Source organism: Chiloscyllium plagiosum, chromosome 3 (assembly GCF_004010195.1).
Source record: "Chiloscyllium plagiosum isolate BGI_BamShark_2017 chromosome 3, ASM401019v2, whole genome shotgun sequence".
In the NCBI taxonomy this organism is placed as follows: domain Eukaryota; kingdom Metazoa; phylum Chordata; class Chondrichthyes; order Orectolobiformes; family Hemiscylliidae; genus Chiloscyllium; species Chiloscyllium plagiosum.
In genome coordinates this window covers 78,957,633-78,973,287 of record NC_057712.1, presented here as the reverse complement: position 1 = coordinate 78,973,287, position 15,655 = coordinate 78,957,633, and the positions used below count along the sequence as shown (strand labels likewise).

Genomic DNA, 15,655 nt, shown 5'->3' with positions numbered 1-15,655 from the left:
TCTCAGCCCATTGGCCCATATGGTCAAGATCCTGTTGTAATCTGAGGCAACCGTCTTCGCTGTCCACTTACTAACTGTACCTTTTATGCTCACATCCAAATCATTTATGTAAATGACAAAAAGTAGAGGACCCAGCACCGATCATTGTGGCATTCCACTCGTCAAAGGCCTCCAGCCTCCACCACCCTCTGTTTTCTACCTTCCAACCTGTTCTGCATCCAAATGGCTAGTTCTCCCTGTATTCCATGAGATCTAACCTTGTTAATCAGTGTCCCATGGGGAACCTTGTCGAATGCCTTACTGAAGTCCATATAGATCACATCTACTGCTCTGCCCTCATTAGTCTTCTTTGTTACTTCTTCAAAAAACTCAATCAAGTTTGTGAGACATGATTTCCCACACCCAAATCAATCCTTGCCTTTCCAAATACATATACATCCTGTCCCTCAGGATTCCCTGCAACAACTTGCCCACCACCGAGGTCAGGCTCACTGGTCTATAGTTCCTTGGCTTATCTTTACTGCCCTTCTTAAACAGTGGCTCCACGTTTGCTAACCTCCAGCCTTCCAGCACCTCACCTGTGACTATTGATGACACAAATATCTCAGCAATAGGCCCAGCAATCACTTCTCTAGCTTCCCACAGAATTCTCGAGTACACCTGATCAGGTCCTGGGGATGTATCCACCTTTAACCATTTCAAGACATCCAGCACTTCCTCCTCTGTAATCTGGACATTTTGCAAGATGTCACCATCTTTTTCCCTACAGTCTATATCTTCCATATCCTTTTCCACAGTAAATACTGATGCAAAATATTCATTTAGTATCACCCCAATTTCTGTGGCTCCACACAAAGGCCTTGTGCTTAAGAAATGTAAAGAAGACAGCGTATAACTGAGACTTCTCTTGAGCTGGTGTACACATTCCTTCAGCATTCATACAAAGAGACAGCATGGTCATGAAAGAGCAAAGTTACTGAAGAAGTTTTCACTCACCAGAACTTGAAAGGAGTTACCCCATCAGGCATACTCCTCATAAAATAGTTGAGTCTGTGAACAAAGTTGCTTCCTATTTTTGCCCAACAAGCTCCATCCATGAATATAATTCCAACAGGCTGGGTGTTACTGAATACTCACAGAATGCTGATAAAATAGAAGACGTTCCTGACCATCAGGTTTGGGATAGTTGTCCTACTTGAAAGGTTCTGAAAAGTGAATACCAAATTTAACCTGGAATCAGGCATCTGAAGTTTTGCCCCATATCCAATTACACATCCCCACCCTCAAAGGCTCTGGGATGGCTTGGAAAATTCTGCCCTTTATTTCTCTGGGTGTACATGATGTTTTATTTATTTTGCTTGTGAGACATGGGGGTCACTGACTGGGCCAGCATTTATTGCCCATCATTAGTTACCCTTGAGAAGATTGAGTTTGATTTTGAATTTGCCACTCCAATTTCCAGTCCTGTGTAATCTCTCATTTGTTTTAATTTTTAATCCTCCAAACACATTTGGTAAGAATGTTGATAATTCAACAAGTTCCAGATCTATCATTAAACATCTCACATTGATGTCAGTTCCCATTACCCACAGTGTACAGGGAAGAATTCTTTACCCTAGTGAAGTGCACTGAAAAATATCTATTTCACTGACTGGGCCACATGTTGACTATTCCAATGCATTAGCAATATGCTGACATTGTGCTCTTTACTGTATGTGGTGCTCTCAAACCATTTGCAAAATGGTAAACTTCCTTCGAGTTTCTCCTGCTTTGCCATCATAATTTCATCTGAAAAGCAATTTATAAAGGTGAACTAACCTGCAATGATCCAGTAGCAAAGCAGGAGAAACCCTTCGGAGATTAACTCCTGTGCTGAAGGTCAAAACCAGAACTAGGTTCTAAGTAACTGACAGAGCAACAATCTGTATTCCCAGGTTCGTTTGCAGGTGGATATTCAACTACTTCAGGACTTGGTGAAAGATGACAAGGTAACTGAAATAAGAATGAAGCTAATGAGAAGACACAAGGTTGTTCGTACAGTTGAGAAAGAGCAAAGATACTGTGGTGACACTTAAAAAAAGTTCATGTACCCACTGCTATGTCAAAATGTTAGATTGGTCTAGAAAATGCCATTATCCATTTAAGAGCATGTTTTACCATTTACTCTTCAAAGCACCATCTTTAGCAATTTCAAGTGGACAATAATTATACAGTCTGAAGATTGGAATATCATTGAAAGAACTCTCTGATTATTATCGTCTGGTTTGTCTTTATTTTATTTATGGTTTAATGATGTAGTAATAGTGAGGAAGATCATGAGTAAATGCATACACAACAATTTAAAATTAGAATGTAAATACTATGAGTTCAAATGTACCAGTGATCAAGAGTTCAGCACTGTGTAAGGTGCTCAAAAATCACATTTGTTTATATATAGCTTTACTGTGTCTTGGCTTTAGAAATCCATCAGATGGTTGTGAAGGGAAACTGTGTTAAAAGACTTCATAGTAATTGAGGTAATGTCACCACAAATGTGTGACCAACTGAATCATAATACAAATGTCATTAATATGCACAAAGTATATACAATAATGCACAGACAACAGACTGTATTATTGATGAAGAATAAGCAACATTTCCATGCTCCCTTTGAATTATAAAATGCTCACCTTTATTATAAAAAAAACATGTCTACTTTCACTATTACTTCTGAATAACTTACGGAGAAATTAATGCTGAGTCTAAAAGGTTTGTAAATGTGATTAAATTTATTGAGGGCCTTTTTATTTCCAGTGGAGAGGATGTGTGAATTAGCCTGGACTTTTGTGAGGCAGGACTGGTCTCAAGTTTTCTTCCCACTGAGATAGAACATTGCCTCCTCACACATTTACTGGAGTGTTTACCAGAAATGCTTTAACCAGCAGGGACTAATTTCAATATAAACAGCAGTTAGGATTTAACATCTTCTGATCAGGAAGTCATTCACTCTTGGTGTAGAGGAAAAGGATAATATTAATTTCCTTTTGGACCAGCAGCTTTTTATTACTCACCTCTGCCTCTTATATTCCACCTCAAAGTGGTATTAAATTGTGTTAAAGCAGAAACCACATAAGTAGAAATGTATTCAAAAACTGTTCTTTCATGGATATACTTAAATGTCATGCAGCGACTGGTATTCCCAATGTACAAAATTAAAACCCAGTGTTTTTTTTTAACTGGTGCCAAGCTTAAAAAGGTGTTAGGAAAGGTTATCAAAAGTGTGGGTAATGAAGTTTGAATATGGTCTTAAGGGAAAAGAGTAAAATGGATATCTTGATGGATTTAGGGAAAAATTCCAAAGTGTGGCACAACTGCTAATATTGGGACAATTTGAGAGTGGAATTAAAAGAGCAAAAGAGCTTAGTGTGGATTTGTGGGTTGAGGGAGGTTATAGTGTTAGAGGGATAACTGAAGGATTTTTAATACAAGGGAAACAATTTTAAGCTTCAGGTTTTGAGAACATCAGAGCCAAGATAGTTCAGTGAGGACACAAGCTTGTAAGCCAAAATATGGACTTGACTTTTAGATAGGAAAGAGAAAAAGGTAAAGGAATTGGTTGACCTAGGGCTTAGCAAGAGGAAACTGTGGCTCCTCCAAGTTGGGTCCTAAAACCCAGAGATAAAGAGAGCAAGTCAGGTAGATGAGAGCCATACATGCTTATGTTCCATGTCAGCAGATGGAATCTAAGAAAACTGAAAATATTATGGCACATTGTCTTGCTGCAATTGAAAGAATCTAGACATGTGGAGGCAGTTGCATTGGGTCAGACAACCATTGGGAGGCATGAAGGAAGATGGGATGTCAATGGTTCAAAGAATTCTGGAAGTAAGAGGTTGAGAAGCAAGGAATAGAGGGAAAAAGAGAGAGAAGAGGAAGAAAAGGAGATTGAGAGAAAGAGGGAAAGAGAGAAAGAGAGAAGAGAGAAGTTGATCATCTGAAAGAGAGACAGGAAACAGGTATTAATTTGTAGAATTGCATCTTTCGTGACTGGGGTTTCCCAAAGTCAATGCAACACTTTTAAACCCGTGGTAAACCTTTTATCTGGAAATAGTACCATGAGGAAAATACACAATGTCTTTAAAATATTCGTGTAATCCGTAATCCTTTTTAAGAATGTTTGGAAGGGACCTTTAAGAATTTGCATCAGTTGTAAAAGGATTGATTGTAATTTTCTTTAATGATAAGCGATAATGATTCAGTCAAGACAGAAACCATATGTTCACACAAAAGACAACTTTGAACAGGAGAACTGAAGGATGAAGCCATTCAGCGTCCAGATGCACTGAGAAAGTGGGCAGAGTCTGAGAGAGGACCTCCAATCTTGTGTGAAGAGAAGCCAACCAAGTTCTTATGGAAGGGCTGATGAAGTGCTTTTGCCTGAAACATTGATTCTCCTGCTCCTCCGATGCTGCCTGAACTGCTGTGCTTTTACAGCATCACACTCTTACTCTAATCTTCAGCATCTGCAGTCCTCACTTTCGCCAAGCTCTCTGGAAAGATCAGTCTTGTGTTTTGCAGTAAGAAGGAAACATAATCTCCTGAGGAAGCAATGTACAAGTGTGCTGAAAGAGACTGAGTCCTTAAAAAGTGTTCAGAGACACAAAGGAGTTGAGAGAGTGTATAAGAAGCAATGATTGTGACCAGGATGCTGTCGGTTGACTGGTTGAAAAGGAACTTTGAAAAGCTATAGCATCATGACTAAAAAGATCCAAATGAGAGATACAAAAACAGAAATTGCTGAGTTTAATTGTGTTCAGTTCTGAAGAAGGGTCACTGGACCTGAAACGAGAACACAGCTTTCTTTCCTCACATGCTGCCAGACCTGCTGAGTTTCTCCAGCAATTTCTATTTTGTTTCAGAATTCCAGCATCTATAGTACTTTGCTTTTTTTCCACATGAGAGAGGGTTGGTGGATATGTATCATGATGATGCTCACTGTATTGAAGGGCTTCAGTTGGAATACACTTACTGGTGAATGCAACTTTTGGACCAAATAATTTTATTGTAAACACAATGAGATTGTCCATGATGTCATGCTTGTGAGAGGAGGTATGGTTAATTGTGGTTTTATATGACATGTAATTCCTGTGTTGACTACATAAAGCAAAATGTATCTTTTTAGTTTAAGATCAGTTGTATGTATATCATATTTAATTTACATTCTTGCTGATTCAAGTTAAAGTTACAAAAAATGAAATCTTCTCAGTACTTTCTTCATTTGAGAGGTCCTTCAGTATATTTTGTATTTTGGTTTAAGATTTCCCCTAAACGGAGTTTGCAGCTTTATGGTAGTTTTAAGAGAATCACTGTTGTACCTTCTGACTGTTGGAAACTTAGAACAATCTCCTAAGCTCTGCTAATTAGGCCATGTCCACATTATCTTTTAGCTGAACATAACCACTTACTACCAATTGTGTAAAACAACTAGTCATTGAAGATATTTTCAGAGATGATTGATCTCAAGCCTCCTTGTTCAGAGATAGCGATAGTAGCACTGCAGGACAAGAGCTCCCACAAAGTCATTAACCACCACTTGAAAATGCAGACACATAGGCTGGTGTATTGGTGCTGAATGTCTCTTCAACTTTTTCTCAGGTTGGTGCACTTCATGTAAATGTTAAGCCTATGTGACCTTTCCATCACATTGCATTGTTAGGGCCCACTTTTTAACTAACACACTGGCTATGGTGTCAGCCTACAGGGAGGAGAGTAATTGAATTATTAATCAGTCTTTAGTTTTAATTACTTAGAGCACACTTCTCTTTATGTTCTTAGAATCAGCAAAGCATTGCTATTTAAAACAAATAGCATGTTGTCTGTTGTGATGACTCAGTGAATGTTGGCAGCACATTTACGTTATTATCGCATTAGGCCATTCTGACTAATTAAGCATGATTCCTTTTATGCACTTAAGCTCCAAAGAGAACAATGTTTTAAACAATGAGCTTATTGAGGTCAGCGCAAATGACTGCAGATGCTGAAATCTGTACTGATAACAACAAATGCTGGGGATTTCAGCAGGTCAGACAGCATCCATGGAGAGAGAGAGAGAGAGAGATCTGAAATAAAAGCAGGAAAGACTTCTCAGCATTGTTAGTGAAGAGCAAGATGAGATAGCATTCTAAGTAGGATTCTTCTTCAGAGTTGAATTAATCTAAAATGTTACTTTTTTGATGTTGATTAAATTGCTTATTGTTTCCAATATTTTCCATTTTATAGTGAGGAAGATTTCCCATTTTTTAATGACATCCCCTGGTACCTGAGTACCTTGAGATAATTAGTTCAGTCTCAGAACCTTGGCATGGAATTTAATGCCCTGGTGAATTTGATGATAGGTACTTAATCGGTTGGAATTAACCCATTCCACCTCGATCCCAATTATGTTCATTCTAGGAAGGGCTATTAGTGACCAGCCACTTCCCTTGATGACAATTGACTCCATTAAGAGGGCAATTAAGCCCATTTAAAGACCTCATTATGTCACCATTGCATTTAACATGGTGATGAACATAGGGTCATGAACAGAAGCTTGAAAAGAAAACTCTGTTGGGTTGTTTGTGACGTGGAGGAATGTTGATTTTATCCATACCTGATTAGAGAACCTGGCATCATTATGCAGGGAGTCTTGTTAAGAACCATTCCTTACTGTTGCTGCTGACACGCCCACTTCCTCATGACTCACACCCTACAACTCCTTTGCCATCATCACTCACACCTGTGTAGGATCCATTGCAAGCCCAACTGAGTTAGGTATAGTACTGGCAGCAGCCACTATCTCTCTGGTGGCAGAGGTGAGTAATAAAAAGCTCTGGTCTCTACTGAATCAGAAACTCAGCTGGAGCAACATCCACCATCTTAGTGTGTCCACCACTGACTGGCCAATGCCTGGCTTGAGCAATGACCAAGGCCCCAGTATCTCCATCTCCATTAGATAAGTGACCTTTCATTTGGAACTGTTTATGTCTGACTGTTTCACAATGTCACATGTTGAAGGGCAATGGGCTATGCACCAAAAATAATGTCTCAGAAATATAAAATGAACAATCATGTATCAAATAATTCTTTAATCATTTTTATTCAGCTTAAAACAAAACAGAATGCATATTTGAAGTAAAATATTCTTTTAAAAATAGCTTATGCTTATTCCAAATTAACTGAAACATGTTTTCTTTTTTAGCATAATTCTTGTGATTTCATAAATGAACATACAGCAGTTAAACTGGTTGTCAATTAAATGCAGATGAGAGTTGGAACATATATTCTGTAACATATATCAACTAATAAAATTTCATCCATTAAATAATGTGCTGGATTTACCTTCTTCATTCATAGATGTCATGCATTAATAAATCAAATAGTTATACTCCTAGACAAATGTTGATATTCTTTGCTTTTGCATTTTTGTCACTTTTAGCTTAGAACATAGAACATTACAACGCGGTACAGGCCCTTCGGCCCTCAATGTTGCGCTGACCTGTGAAACCAACCTGAAGCCCGTCTAACCTACGCTATTGCATTTTCGTCCATATATCTATCCAATGACCATTTAAATACCCTTAAACTTGGCTACTCTACTACTGTGATACCTTGTTATCTGATAGGATAATAGGGTATGAGTTTATGATATGTCAAGAAAAATAAGAATATATTAAATATAAGAATGTTGAAACTTGAAGTTTGAGTTGACAATTGTCAGGAACCCCCTTAGAGGCGCCCCATTTTGTTGTCACAAGTTCATCAGAAGGGATAGGGAAGAAGTCATGTATATACACTTGTACAAATTTTAGCAGCAGACTGGGAGTAGATCTGAGGATATTCCCAGCCACTGACATCTCCTCACCAGTATATCTTAAATCTATTTTGCATTATAAATATATATATATAGATATCTATTTAAATAAGTCTTTTGTTTTATTCTTGGTTACTGATGTTCCTCACTATAGTAGAATTTTTAAAAGTTTGTTTATCCTTGAAAATATACAATAATGTCTTTACACTTATATCAATAAAAATATCAATGGCATTTTCTCTTATTAAAATTATACCATTATAAAGCTTTATTTCAACATAAAATGTTGTTAATGGAGACAAAAGGTGCTAGAAATGTTTGTGCATTGAAAGGTCCCAGCCAAATTTTATCTTCTGGGTCTATCCTTTTTGAACATTCAAGTTAAATTATGTTGGTGGTTCTGTGGTTTCAAAATGAATCCACTTGCTTAGTAATTTGTGTCAGACAATAATGCATCAGCTTCCCATTTTACATTCTCTTTGGTTTTCATTTCCATTGACTTCAATCAGCTCTTACCCAGGAGAAATTATATCTGCAACTAATGTGAACTCATGGCCTCTAAAGAAGATTTTAAAATTCAATTGTAGGATGTGAATGTTGCTGTCTGATCAGCATTTGTTGCCCGTCCCCAGTTGCCCTTTAGAAGGTGGTAATGAGTTGCCTTCTTGAAACCCTTGCAGTCCATGCGCTGTAGGTAGGCCCTCGATGACATTAGGAAGTGAAATCCAGGATCTTAACCCAACAACAAGAAATGGCAATACATTTCCTAGTAAGGATGGTGAGTGGAGTGGAAGGAAGCTTGAAGGTGGTGGTGTTCCCATTATATCTGCTGCCTTTGTCCTTCTAGATGGAATTGGTCATGGGTTTGTAAAGTGCTGCTTAAGGAACTTTGGTGAATTTGGTAACCGTACACACAGCTTCAACTGGGTAGTTGAGGGAATGGATCCTTCTAGATGTGGTGAGAATCAAGTTGTCTGCTTTGATGAAAAGCTTCTTGAGTGTTGTTGAAGCTTCATTCATCCAGGCAAGTGGCGAGTATTACATCCAGCTCCTGAGTTGCACCTTATAAATAGAGCTTTGAGGAATCAGGAGGCAAATTACTCGGTGCAGACCTACACTGATATGTCAATGTTATATATCATATTATGTAATTGTGTAAGTAAGGAATATGATCTGTATAATCATTATTTGGCAATGCTCCCATTACATTAAAGGCTTACAACTTTTTAGTCTGTGGATTGCATACAGAATAAACTTGGGAGTTCTAGAAACATGATAAATCTATATATCCCTGGTAAAGTGTTCTGATTTAGGATATATCGACAGTAGGGCAAAAGTAGTAAAATTATCCTATTCCAAATCTTCAGAACAATAAATTCAAACAGAACAAACTAATAATTTAAGAATAAGAAGTGCAAATTGGATGGTGTTGTCAGGGTTCTGAGCAGCCCTAGCTCTGACTTTCATTCTCTCGAACCCAGCTTCCTGCGAGGAGTGTGACAAATCTATCCTAATTTATCCTGAAATATTCCTTCCAAAACACACTGGCAGCGAGAGCAGAGCTTCTGTAAACTGTATCAGTTACTGCTTTTCTAGCATTAGTAATGCTATTTAACATCATTCAAACTTGGATTACAAAGAACTAGTGGTTAGATGAGGATAAGAGATGTACCCATATAAAAATGTGCTTCCAATATGTTTTCCTTCATGAAGAGATAAACCCTCTAAAATTCTCTGAATCCATTACCATGATGACAGCTAAGACTTGCTCGTCTCTGGTAGACCTCGGAGCAGTATAGGTCAAATGACAAAACCGGTCCTTAATACAATGCATTACTTACATTCTCAATAAAAAAATGTATACAAGTGTATAAAATATATAAAAAGTAACAAAAAATTGCACATGGAACCTTATGTGAAGTGTTGTTACATGTCCAGAGGAATCAAATGTAAATATTGTAACATAACTTTGATACACACGTGTAAAAACACCACATATTTCAGGCTATGTGGAAGTCTTAGAAATATTGCAGTTACCCTTGCCAAATTTTCAAACATGGCTGTCAACAGAATTTTTATTACCATCAACAAAGTCCAGTACAGCAGGCACATCCATGTGAATAGTGGAGGTGGATGTGCGGGTATTGTCAGCCTTCCTTTCCGCATATTTGTGTATTGTGCTATAGTATTCTTCCGTTCTGCTGAACGAGTATAGAAGGGAAATCTCTTCCCATGCTGCCCTGTTTGGGGTTCTTATGTCTTGTGGTCCTTCGGAATTGAAGAAACTCTTCAGATTCCTCTCTGCCAATTCTTTAGCATGCTCCGCTGACTTCTGTTCAAACAACTCATTCTCCTTTACTTTGTACATTTTCCAAAACTGCAATTGCAGAAAGCTGACAGGAGAATAACAGCGCAAGATGCAAGTAGAAGCCAGAGTGAAAACCACGATAGCTGCTATCAGGCTCCATCCAAGGACCTGCGTGTAAGAAGATAAAATATGCTTCATATTCTCATTGTACCCAATGCATTAAATCAACAACTGTTCCAGCGTATAAAGTTTATCTTCACCAAATTCAACATTTGAAACTGCTGTTTGAAGTAAAACCAATTGATAAATATAAAGTATGAAAGCATTAAGAGAATCTTGAGTGGGGTGTAGTGAGGAGAATTGAGTCTGGAGGATCGTAAAGCTCCTATTGAACCCTTCCATCTAGCCCTGTTTTCAAAGAACCATTGATTTCTTCCTATGGATAAACATCATAATACGAAGGTAAGAAATCTAACTCCAGACTACTTGAAATCAATTTCTATGTTAGCTATTAAAAAGGATATTATAATGTCAGTCTTATTTTAACTATCTAATTAGTACCCTTGCACTAATTGTGCCATTCTATGTTTGAGGAAACTGAAATGCTACAAATTACCTTATTTGAGAACTTTTTTTTTAAAACCTGAAATTGGTACTTGTAGAATGATTGCCGTTCAATGCAGGATTAATCAATGTGTTCACACAAATGCAAGTTAAGAGGAATTGAACAGAGAGGAAGAATGGCAGGAGTTCAGGATCAGCCAGCACAACAAATTTCTTTCTGGTTTTGAACACAACAAAGTCTAGAAACTGAGAACAAGTGACAGCACATTGACAATGAAGAATGACAGACTTTTTAAGATTAGTGTCAGTGGAAGAGTTGCATTATTAGCAGTGCCTCTGAGCACAACAAAGAAAAAGGCTTCTCATTCTGACCTGACCATTTCATCATTTCATACCAAGACTGCTGGCACTATATACAAATTCCAAATGGATGTCGCAAACCATAATTTTATCTGTTTGTTTGTCTCCACAATAGACATGTAATCTTGACCATCTTAATGTAATACACAGTTATCACAGTTATCAATATTAATAAAGTTTAAACAAAAAACCCCAAAAAAACTGCGGATGCTGGAAATCAGAACAAAATCTGAAATTGCTGGAAAAGCTGGATGAACTTCAGTTCTGAAGAAGGGTGACTGGACCTGAAATGTTAACTCTGCTTTCTCTCCACAGATACTGCCAGTCCTGCTGGGTTTTTCCAGCAATTTCCATTTTTGTTAATAAAATTTAAGCTTAAATTACAAAAGGTCTCAAACAGCTGAAGATTCTTAGTCTTTTCTGATTTTATGAATAATTTAGATAAAAGTATTTGGATAGGAAACTGATATCCCTTTTTCTTTGATGACATAATGCTCACGGGGCTAATGTACTTCATTTACTATGTGGTTTTTAATCATTACTGTATTGAAGCCTTTGCCTGAACAAAAGTAATTAAGTATTGAAATGAAGCATGCACTGGGTTGGGGGTCACTTTAATTTTTGAGTTTCTCCCAAAGGATAATTTCGTAGGTATAAAGAAATGAAACAAAAACACAGTGAAGTCCAAAGCTATATCTATAGTAGTGACTATTATGTGTATTACATTGGTTTTGTGTGGAGAATGTTTTAAAAAAAGGATCAAGCAGCCTTCAATTGATTTAAACGATAAACATCTTCAAGCCAAAGAACTACAAATGTTGGAAATTAGAAGTGAAATCAAGTTGAAGAAGGATCACAGGACCTGAAATGTTAATGCCTGCTTTCTTTCGAAAGATTCTGCCACCCCTGGATCAATATTCATCTCAGACAGAAGTACAGAATATGATATACTATCTCTTATACTGGAATGGGATTTTAGAACAAACCAAATCTTAAGGGAATCCAACATCCCCTAGCCCCACCCCCAGTCTAGGACAGGTTGAGGCATGTTGTCTTCTCATTCATGGCCCTATTTCATACTTGACGATCTAATCACTTGACACCCTCATTCAATTTGCTGTCATATTGATAGTAACAGTAAATGTAATAAATGCACAATTCTCTTTGGCTAAACGTAAAAGTTTGTATACAATGTTGTATCGTTCGACAGAAAAAAGTATAGCTACCACAACATATGACACCCAAAGTCTATCTTACCTGAGACTGTGCACGTATGGTGAGACGAATATCTTCCTGGATTGGCAGAGGCAATGTTGAATGACCACAAGGCAGTTTAAAAAGATTGGATTGACAGTCACTGGATTTGTTATAGCAAAGTGTTTGTAAGAGGTATTCACTGTGGTAGCCACACATACCACATTCATAGAAAGTACCATTCAGCAATGCAACAGAAATCCATGTTATGGGAGCTACTAAAGCACCCACTGTGATTTGCAGAAAAATTTTTATACCACGGCAGATGATTGTTTTAGAGCAATGCTTTACTTGGTTGATGCAACAGCCAGTACATAGCTTCCAGGTTCTGCTACTTACGAAGTATCCCAGTAAAAATAATACAAGGGCTGGGACGAGAAGAAAAACCATACTGTAGGCAAAGTTCCAAGAATTACAGGGACAACTGAACACAACAACAGAGAATAGCTGTTCTCCCCCAGCTGTTGCTAAAGCTAGAAAGCTATATCCTAGAGTAGCATGCTGTTTCAGAACTAAATTCAGCACTGTCCTATATTTCTCCATCTTTACGGTACGCGTACCAGCACTAAATGACAGTTGATGCAACTTCCTTTCAGACGTTTTCAGAGCACCTCATAAATAATTTATATCAAGTGTTCACTGGTGGTGACCATTTATGGGAAAGGGGCTGAGAAATGAAACCAAATCTAATTAAAAAGGAAAGTACTGCAGCGTATGATATGCCTGCCAAACAGCCCTTTGATAATTGGCTCCAGACTTCATCCTGTGCAAGTGCCAGAAGACACTGTGGGTCTGGATTTAGGAACTGTTCATGTTCCCGACACACTCTGGGAATCTCCAAAAATATCTAATCGCATTCCCGAGCTGTTTGGAATTTAACCAGTTTATTCATAGAACCCCTTACATGAATAGCTTACATAAGTTTTCCCTTACATAGCTTTGAGGCTATCTTTTAAATATATTTACTGAAAAATGCAATAGCTTCCATTTGTTATCCTTAGCATCATAATGAAGATTGACCATCACACTGCATGGGTGGCCAAACTATTTATAGGACAAAAATTGATTAGCCACTTTAACACTGCTGTGTGATTTCTTTTTTACAATTATTTCATTTTTGATCTGGGAAATATTCAATATTGAAGATATATATCACAGGGATAGATGCAATTTAGTAAATGGACGAGAGGTAGGAACTCAAAACAAATTACAATTGCCGGAGTGGAGGTTCATTACATTGATTCCAGAAATGACGATTTATCCAATGAAGAGAGATTGGACAATTTAGGCCTATACTCTCTAGAGTTTAGTAGATTGTGAGGATATCTAACTGCGGTATATAAGATGATGAAGAGGTTTGGCAAAGTAGACATAAAGTGCATGTTTCCTCTTGTCTAGACCAAAAGGTCACAGTTTTAGGATGAGAGCTAGCAAGTTTAAGACAGAAATGAGGAGAAATTACTTCTCTCAAAATGTCATGACTCTGTGAATTCACTACTGCAGGGTGTGATGGATGCTGAGACACTGAATAAATGGAGGAGCAATAAATGGAGGAGCAATCGATGGAGCATGTTAGAGGGGCTGAATTGCCTACTCCTGCTCCTAGTTCTTATGTTTTAATGCTTGAGAAGTGATACTGTGCAAATTATTGGAATGGTAAGTGACAAGTGTCCAGTTCCTGATGGATTTTATCCTTTAGTCTTAAGATAAATGGCTAATAAGAAAGTTGATCTGTTGGTTTTTATTTTCCAAGATTCCCCAGATTAGGTGGAAGTTCCATTAAATTAGAAATTTTCAAATGTAACTCCTTCAGTCAAGAGGAGAGACAGAAAGCACGAAATTACAATCTAGTTAGCTGAACATCCATTGCAGGGAGGATATTAGAAGCTATTATGAAAAACATTATGGCAGCTCACTTTGAAAAGATCAAAGCAGTCAGACAGAGTCAGCAAGGCATTGTGAAAGGAAAATCATGTTCAGTGGATCCGCTGAAGTTCTTCAATGAGGTAACATATGAAGTGGATAAAGGAAACCAGTGGATGTTCCATACCTAGATTTTCAGAAGGCATTTGATGAGATGCCACATCAAATGTTGTTACACAAAAAATGCATCATGGTGTACATAGTACATAGTAACATATTGGCATGAATAGACGATTAGTGTTATGTTTCCTTAGGGTAGTGCGCTGGAAATCAAGCACTGGTATTCCTGAAGTTGTCACAAAAGTTAAAATTTTTTAAAAAGCATACAGAATTCCTCAATTTACCTCACCTTAGACCCAGGGTTTTCAGAAAGCATAGATCAGGTTACTGCACTTAACAAGAACGAGTATTCATTACAAATAAATGAACTTGAATTAAAGGTAAATAATTATGAACATTTGGCATATAGAGTCATAGAGTCATAGAGATGTATAGCATGGAAACAGATCCTTCAGTCCAACCCAACCCTGCCAACCAGATATCCCAACTCAATCCAGTCCCACCTGCCAGCATCCGGCCCATATCCCTCTGAACCGTTCTTATTCATATACCCATTCAAATGCCTCTTAAATGTTGTAATTGAACCAGCCTCCACCACATCCCCTGGCAGCTCATTCCATACACGTACCACCCTCTGCATGAAAAAGTTGCCCCTTAGGTCTCTTTTATATCTTTCCCCTCTCACCCTAAACCTATGCCCTCTAGTTCTGGACTCCCTGACCCCAGGGAAAAGACACTGTCTATTTATCCTATCCATGCCCCTCATAATCTTGTAAACCTCTATAAGGTCACCCCTCAGCCTCCGATGCTCCAGGGAACAGCCCCAGCATGTTCAGCCTCTCCCTGTAGCTCAGATCCTCCAACCATGGCAACATCCTTGTAAATCTTTTCTGAACCCTTTCAAGTTTCACAACATCTTTCCGATAGGAAGGAGACCAGAATTGCACGCAATATTCCAACAGTGGCCTAACCAATGTCCTGTACAGCCGCAACATGACCTCCAAACTCCTGTACTCAATACTCTGACCAATAAACGAAAGCATACAAATCGCCTTCTTCACTATCTTATTTACCTGCGACTCCACTTTCAAGGAGCTATGAACCTGCACTCCAAGGTCTCTTTGTTCAGCAACACTCCCTAGGACCTTGCCATTAAGTTATAAATCCTGCTAAGATTTGTTTTTCCAAAATGCAGCACCTCGCATTTATCTGAATTAAACTCCATCTGCCACTTCTCAGCCCATTAGCCCATCTGGTCCTGATCCTGTTGTAATCTGAGGTAACCCTCTTCGCTGTCCACTACACCTCCAATTTTGGTGTCATCTGCAAACTTACTAACTGTACCTCTTATGCTCACA

The 15,655-nt window shown here is 38.1% G+C and overlaps 2 protein-coding genes across 22 annotated transcripts in view; one reads left to right on the top strand and one right to left on the bottom strand.

The window, feature by feature from the left end:
• Window positions 1–15,655, top strand: part of LOC122545963 (trafficking protein particle complex subunit 3-like) — a 116,732-nt gene that overhangs the window by 50,462 nt on the left and 50,615 nt on the right. For 12 of the 21 annotated variants that reach the window (XM_043684885.1, XM_043684862.1, XM_043684858.1 and 9 more), the window contains one exon: window positions 1,935–4,832. In XM_043684885.1, coding sequence (XP_043540820.1) covers window positions 1,935–2,075 — 141 coding nt within the window. In that variant the 3' untranslated portion in view covers window positions 2,076–4,832. Of the gene's footprint in view, window positions 1–1,934; window positions 4,833–10,343; window positions 10,599–13,817; window positions 13,971–15,655 lie in introns of those variants that run through there. The other 9 variants (XM_043684845.1, XM_043684829.1, XM_043684851.1 and 6 more) reach the window with 6 other exon arrangements.
• LOC122545954 (calcium homeostasis modulator protein 6-like) lies at window positions 7,098–13,531 on the bottom strand. Its single transcript, XM_043684816.1, has 2 exons — window positions 12,318–13,531; window positions 7,098–10,304 (listed from the first exon to the last, which is right to left on the bottom strand). Exons 1-2 carry the CDS (start codon window positions 12,855–12,857, stop codon window positions 9,879–9,881), a joined length of 966 nt encoding a protein of 321 aa, XP_043540751.1. The 5' UTR covers window positions 12,858–13,531; the 3' UTR covers window positions 7,098–9,878.

Coding starts and splice junctions, on each gene's coding strand:
- LOC122545954 (XM_043684816.1), bottom strand. CDS start 12,857: ATGGAGAAATATAGGACAGTGCTGAATTTAGTTCTGAAACAGCATGCT. Junction 10,305..12,317: donor CCATACGTGCACAGTCTCAG/GTAAGATAGACT, acceptor TCTTACACGCAG/GTCCTTGGATGGAGCCTGAT.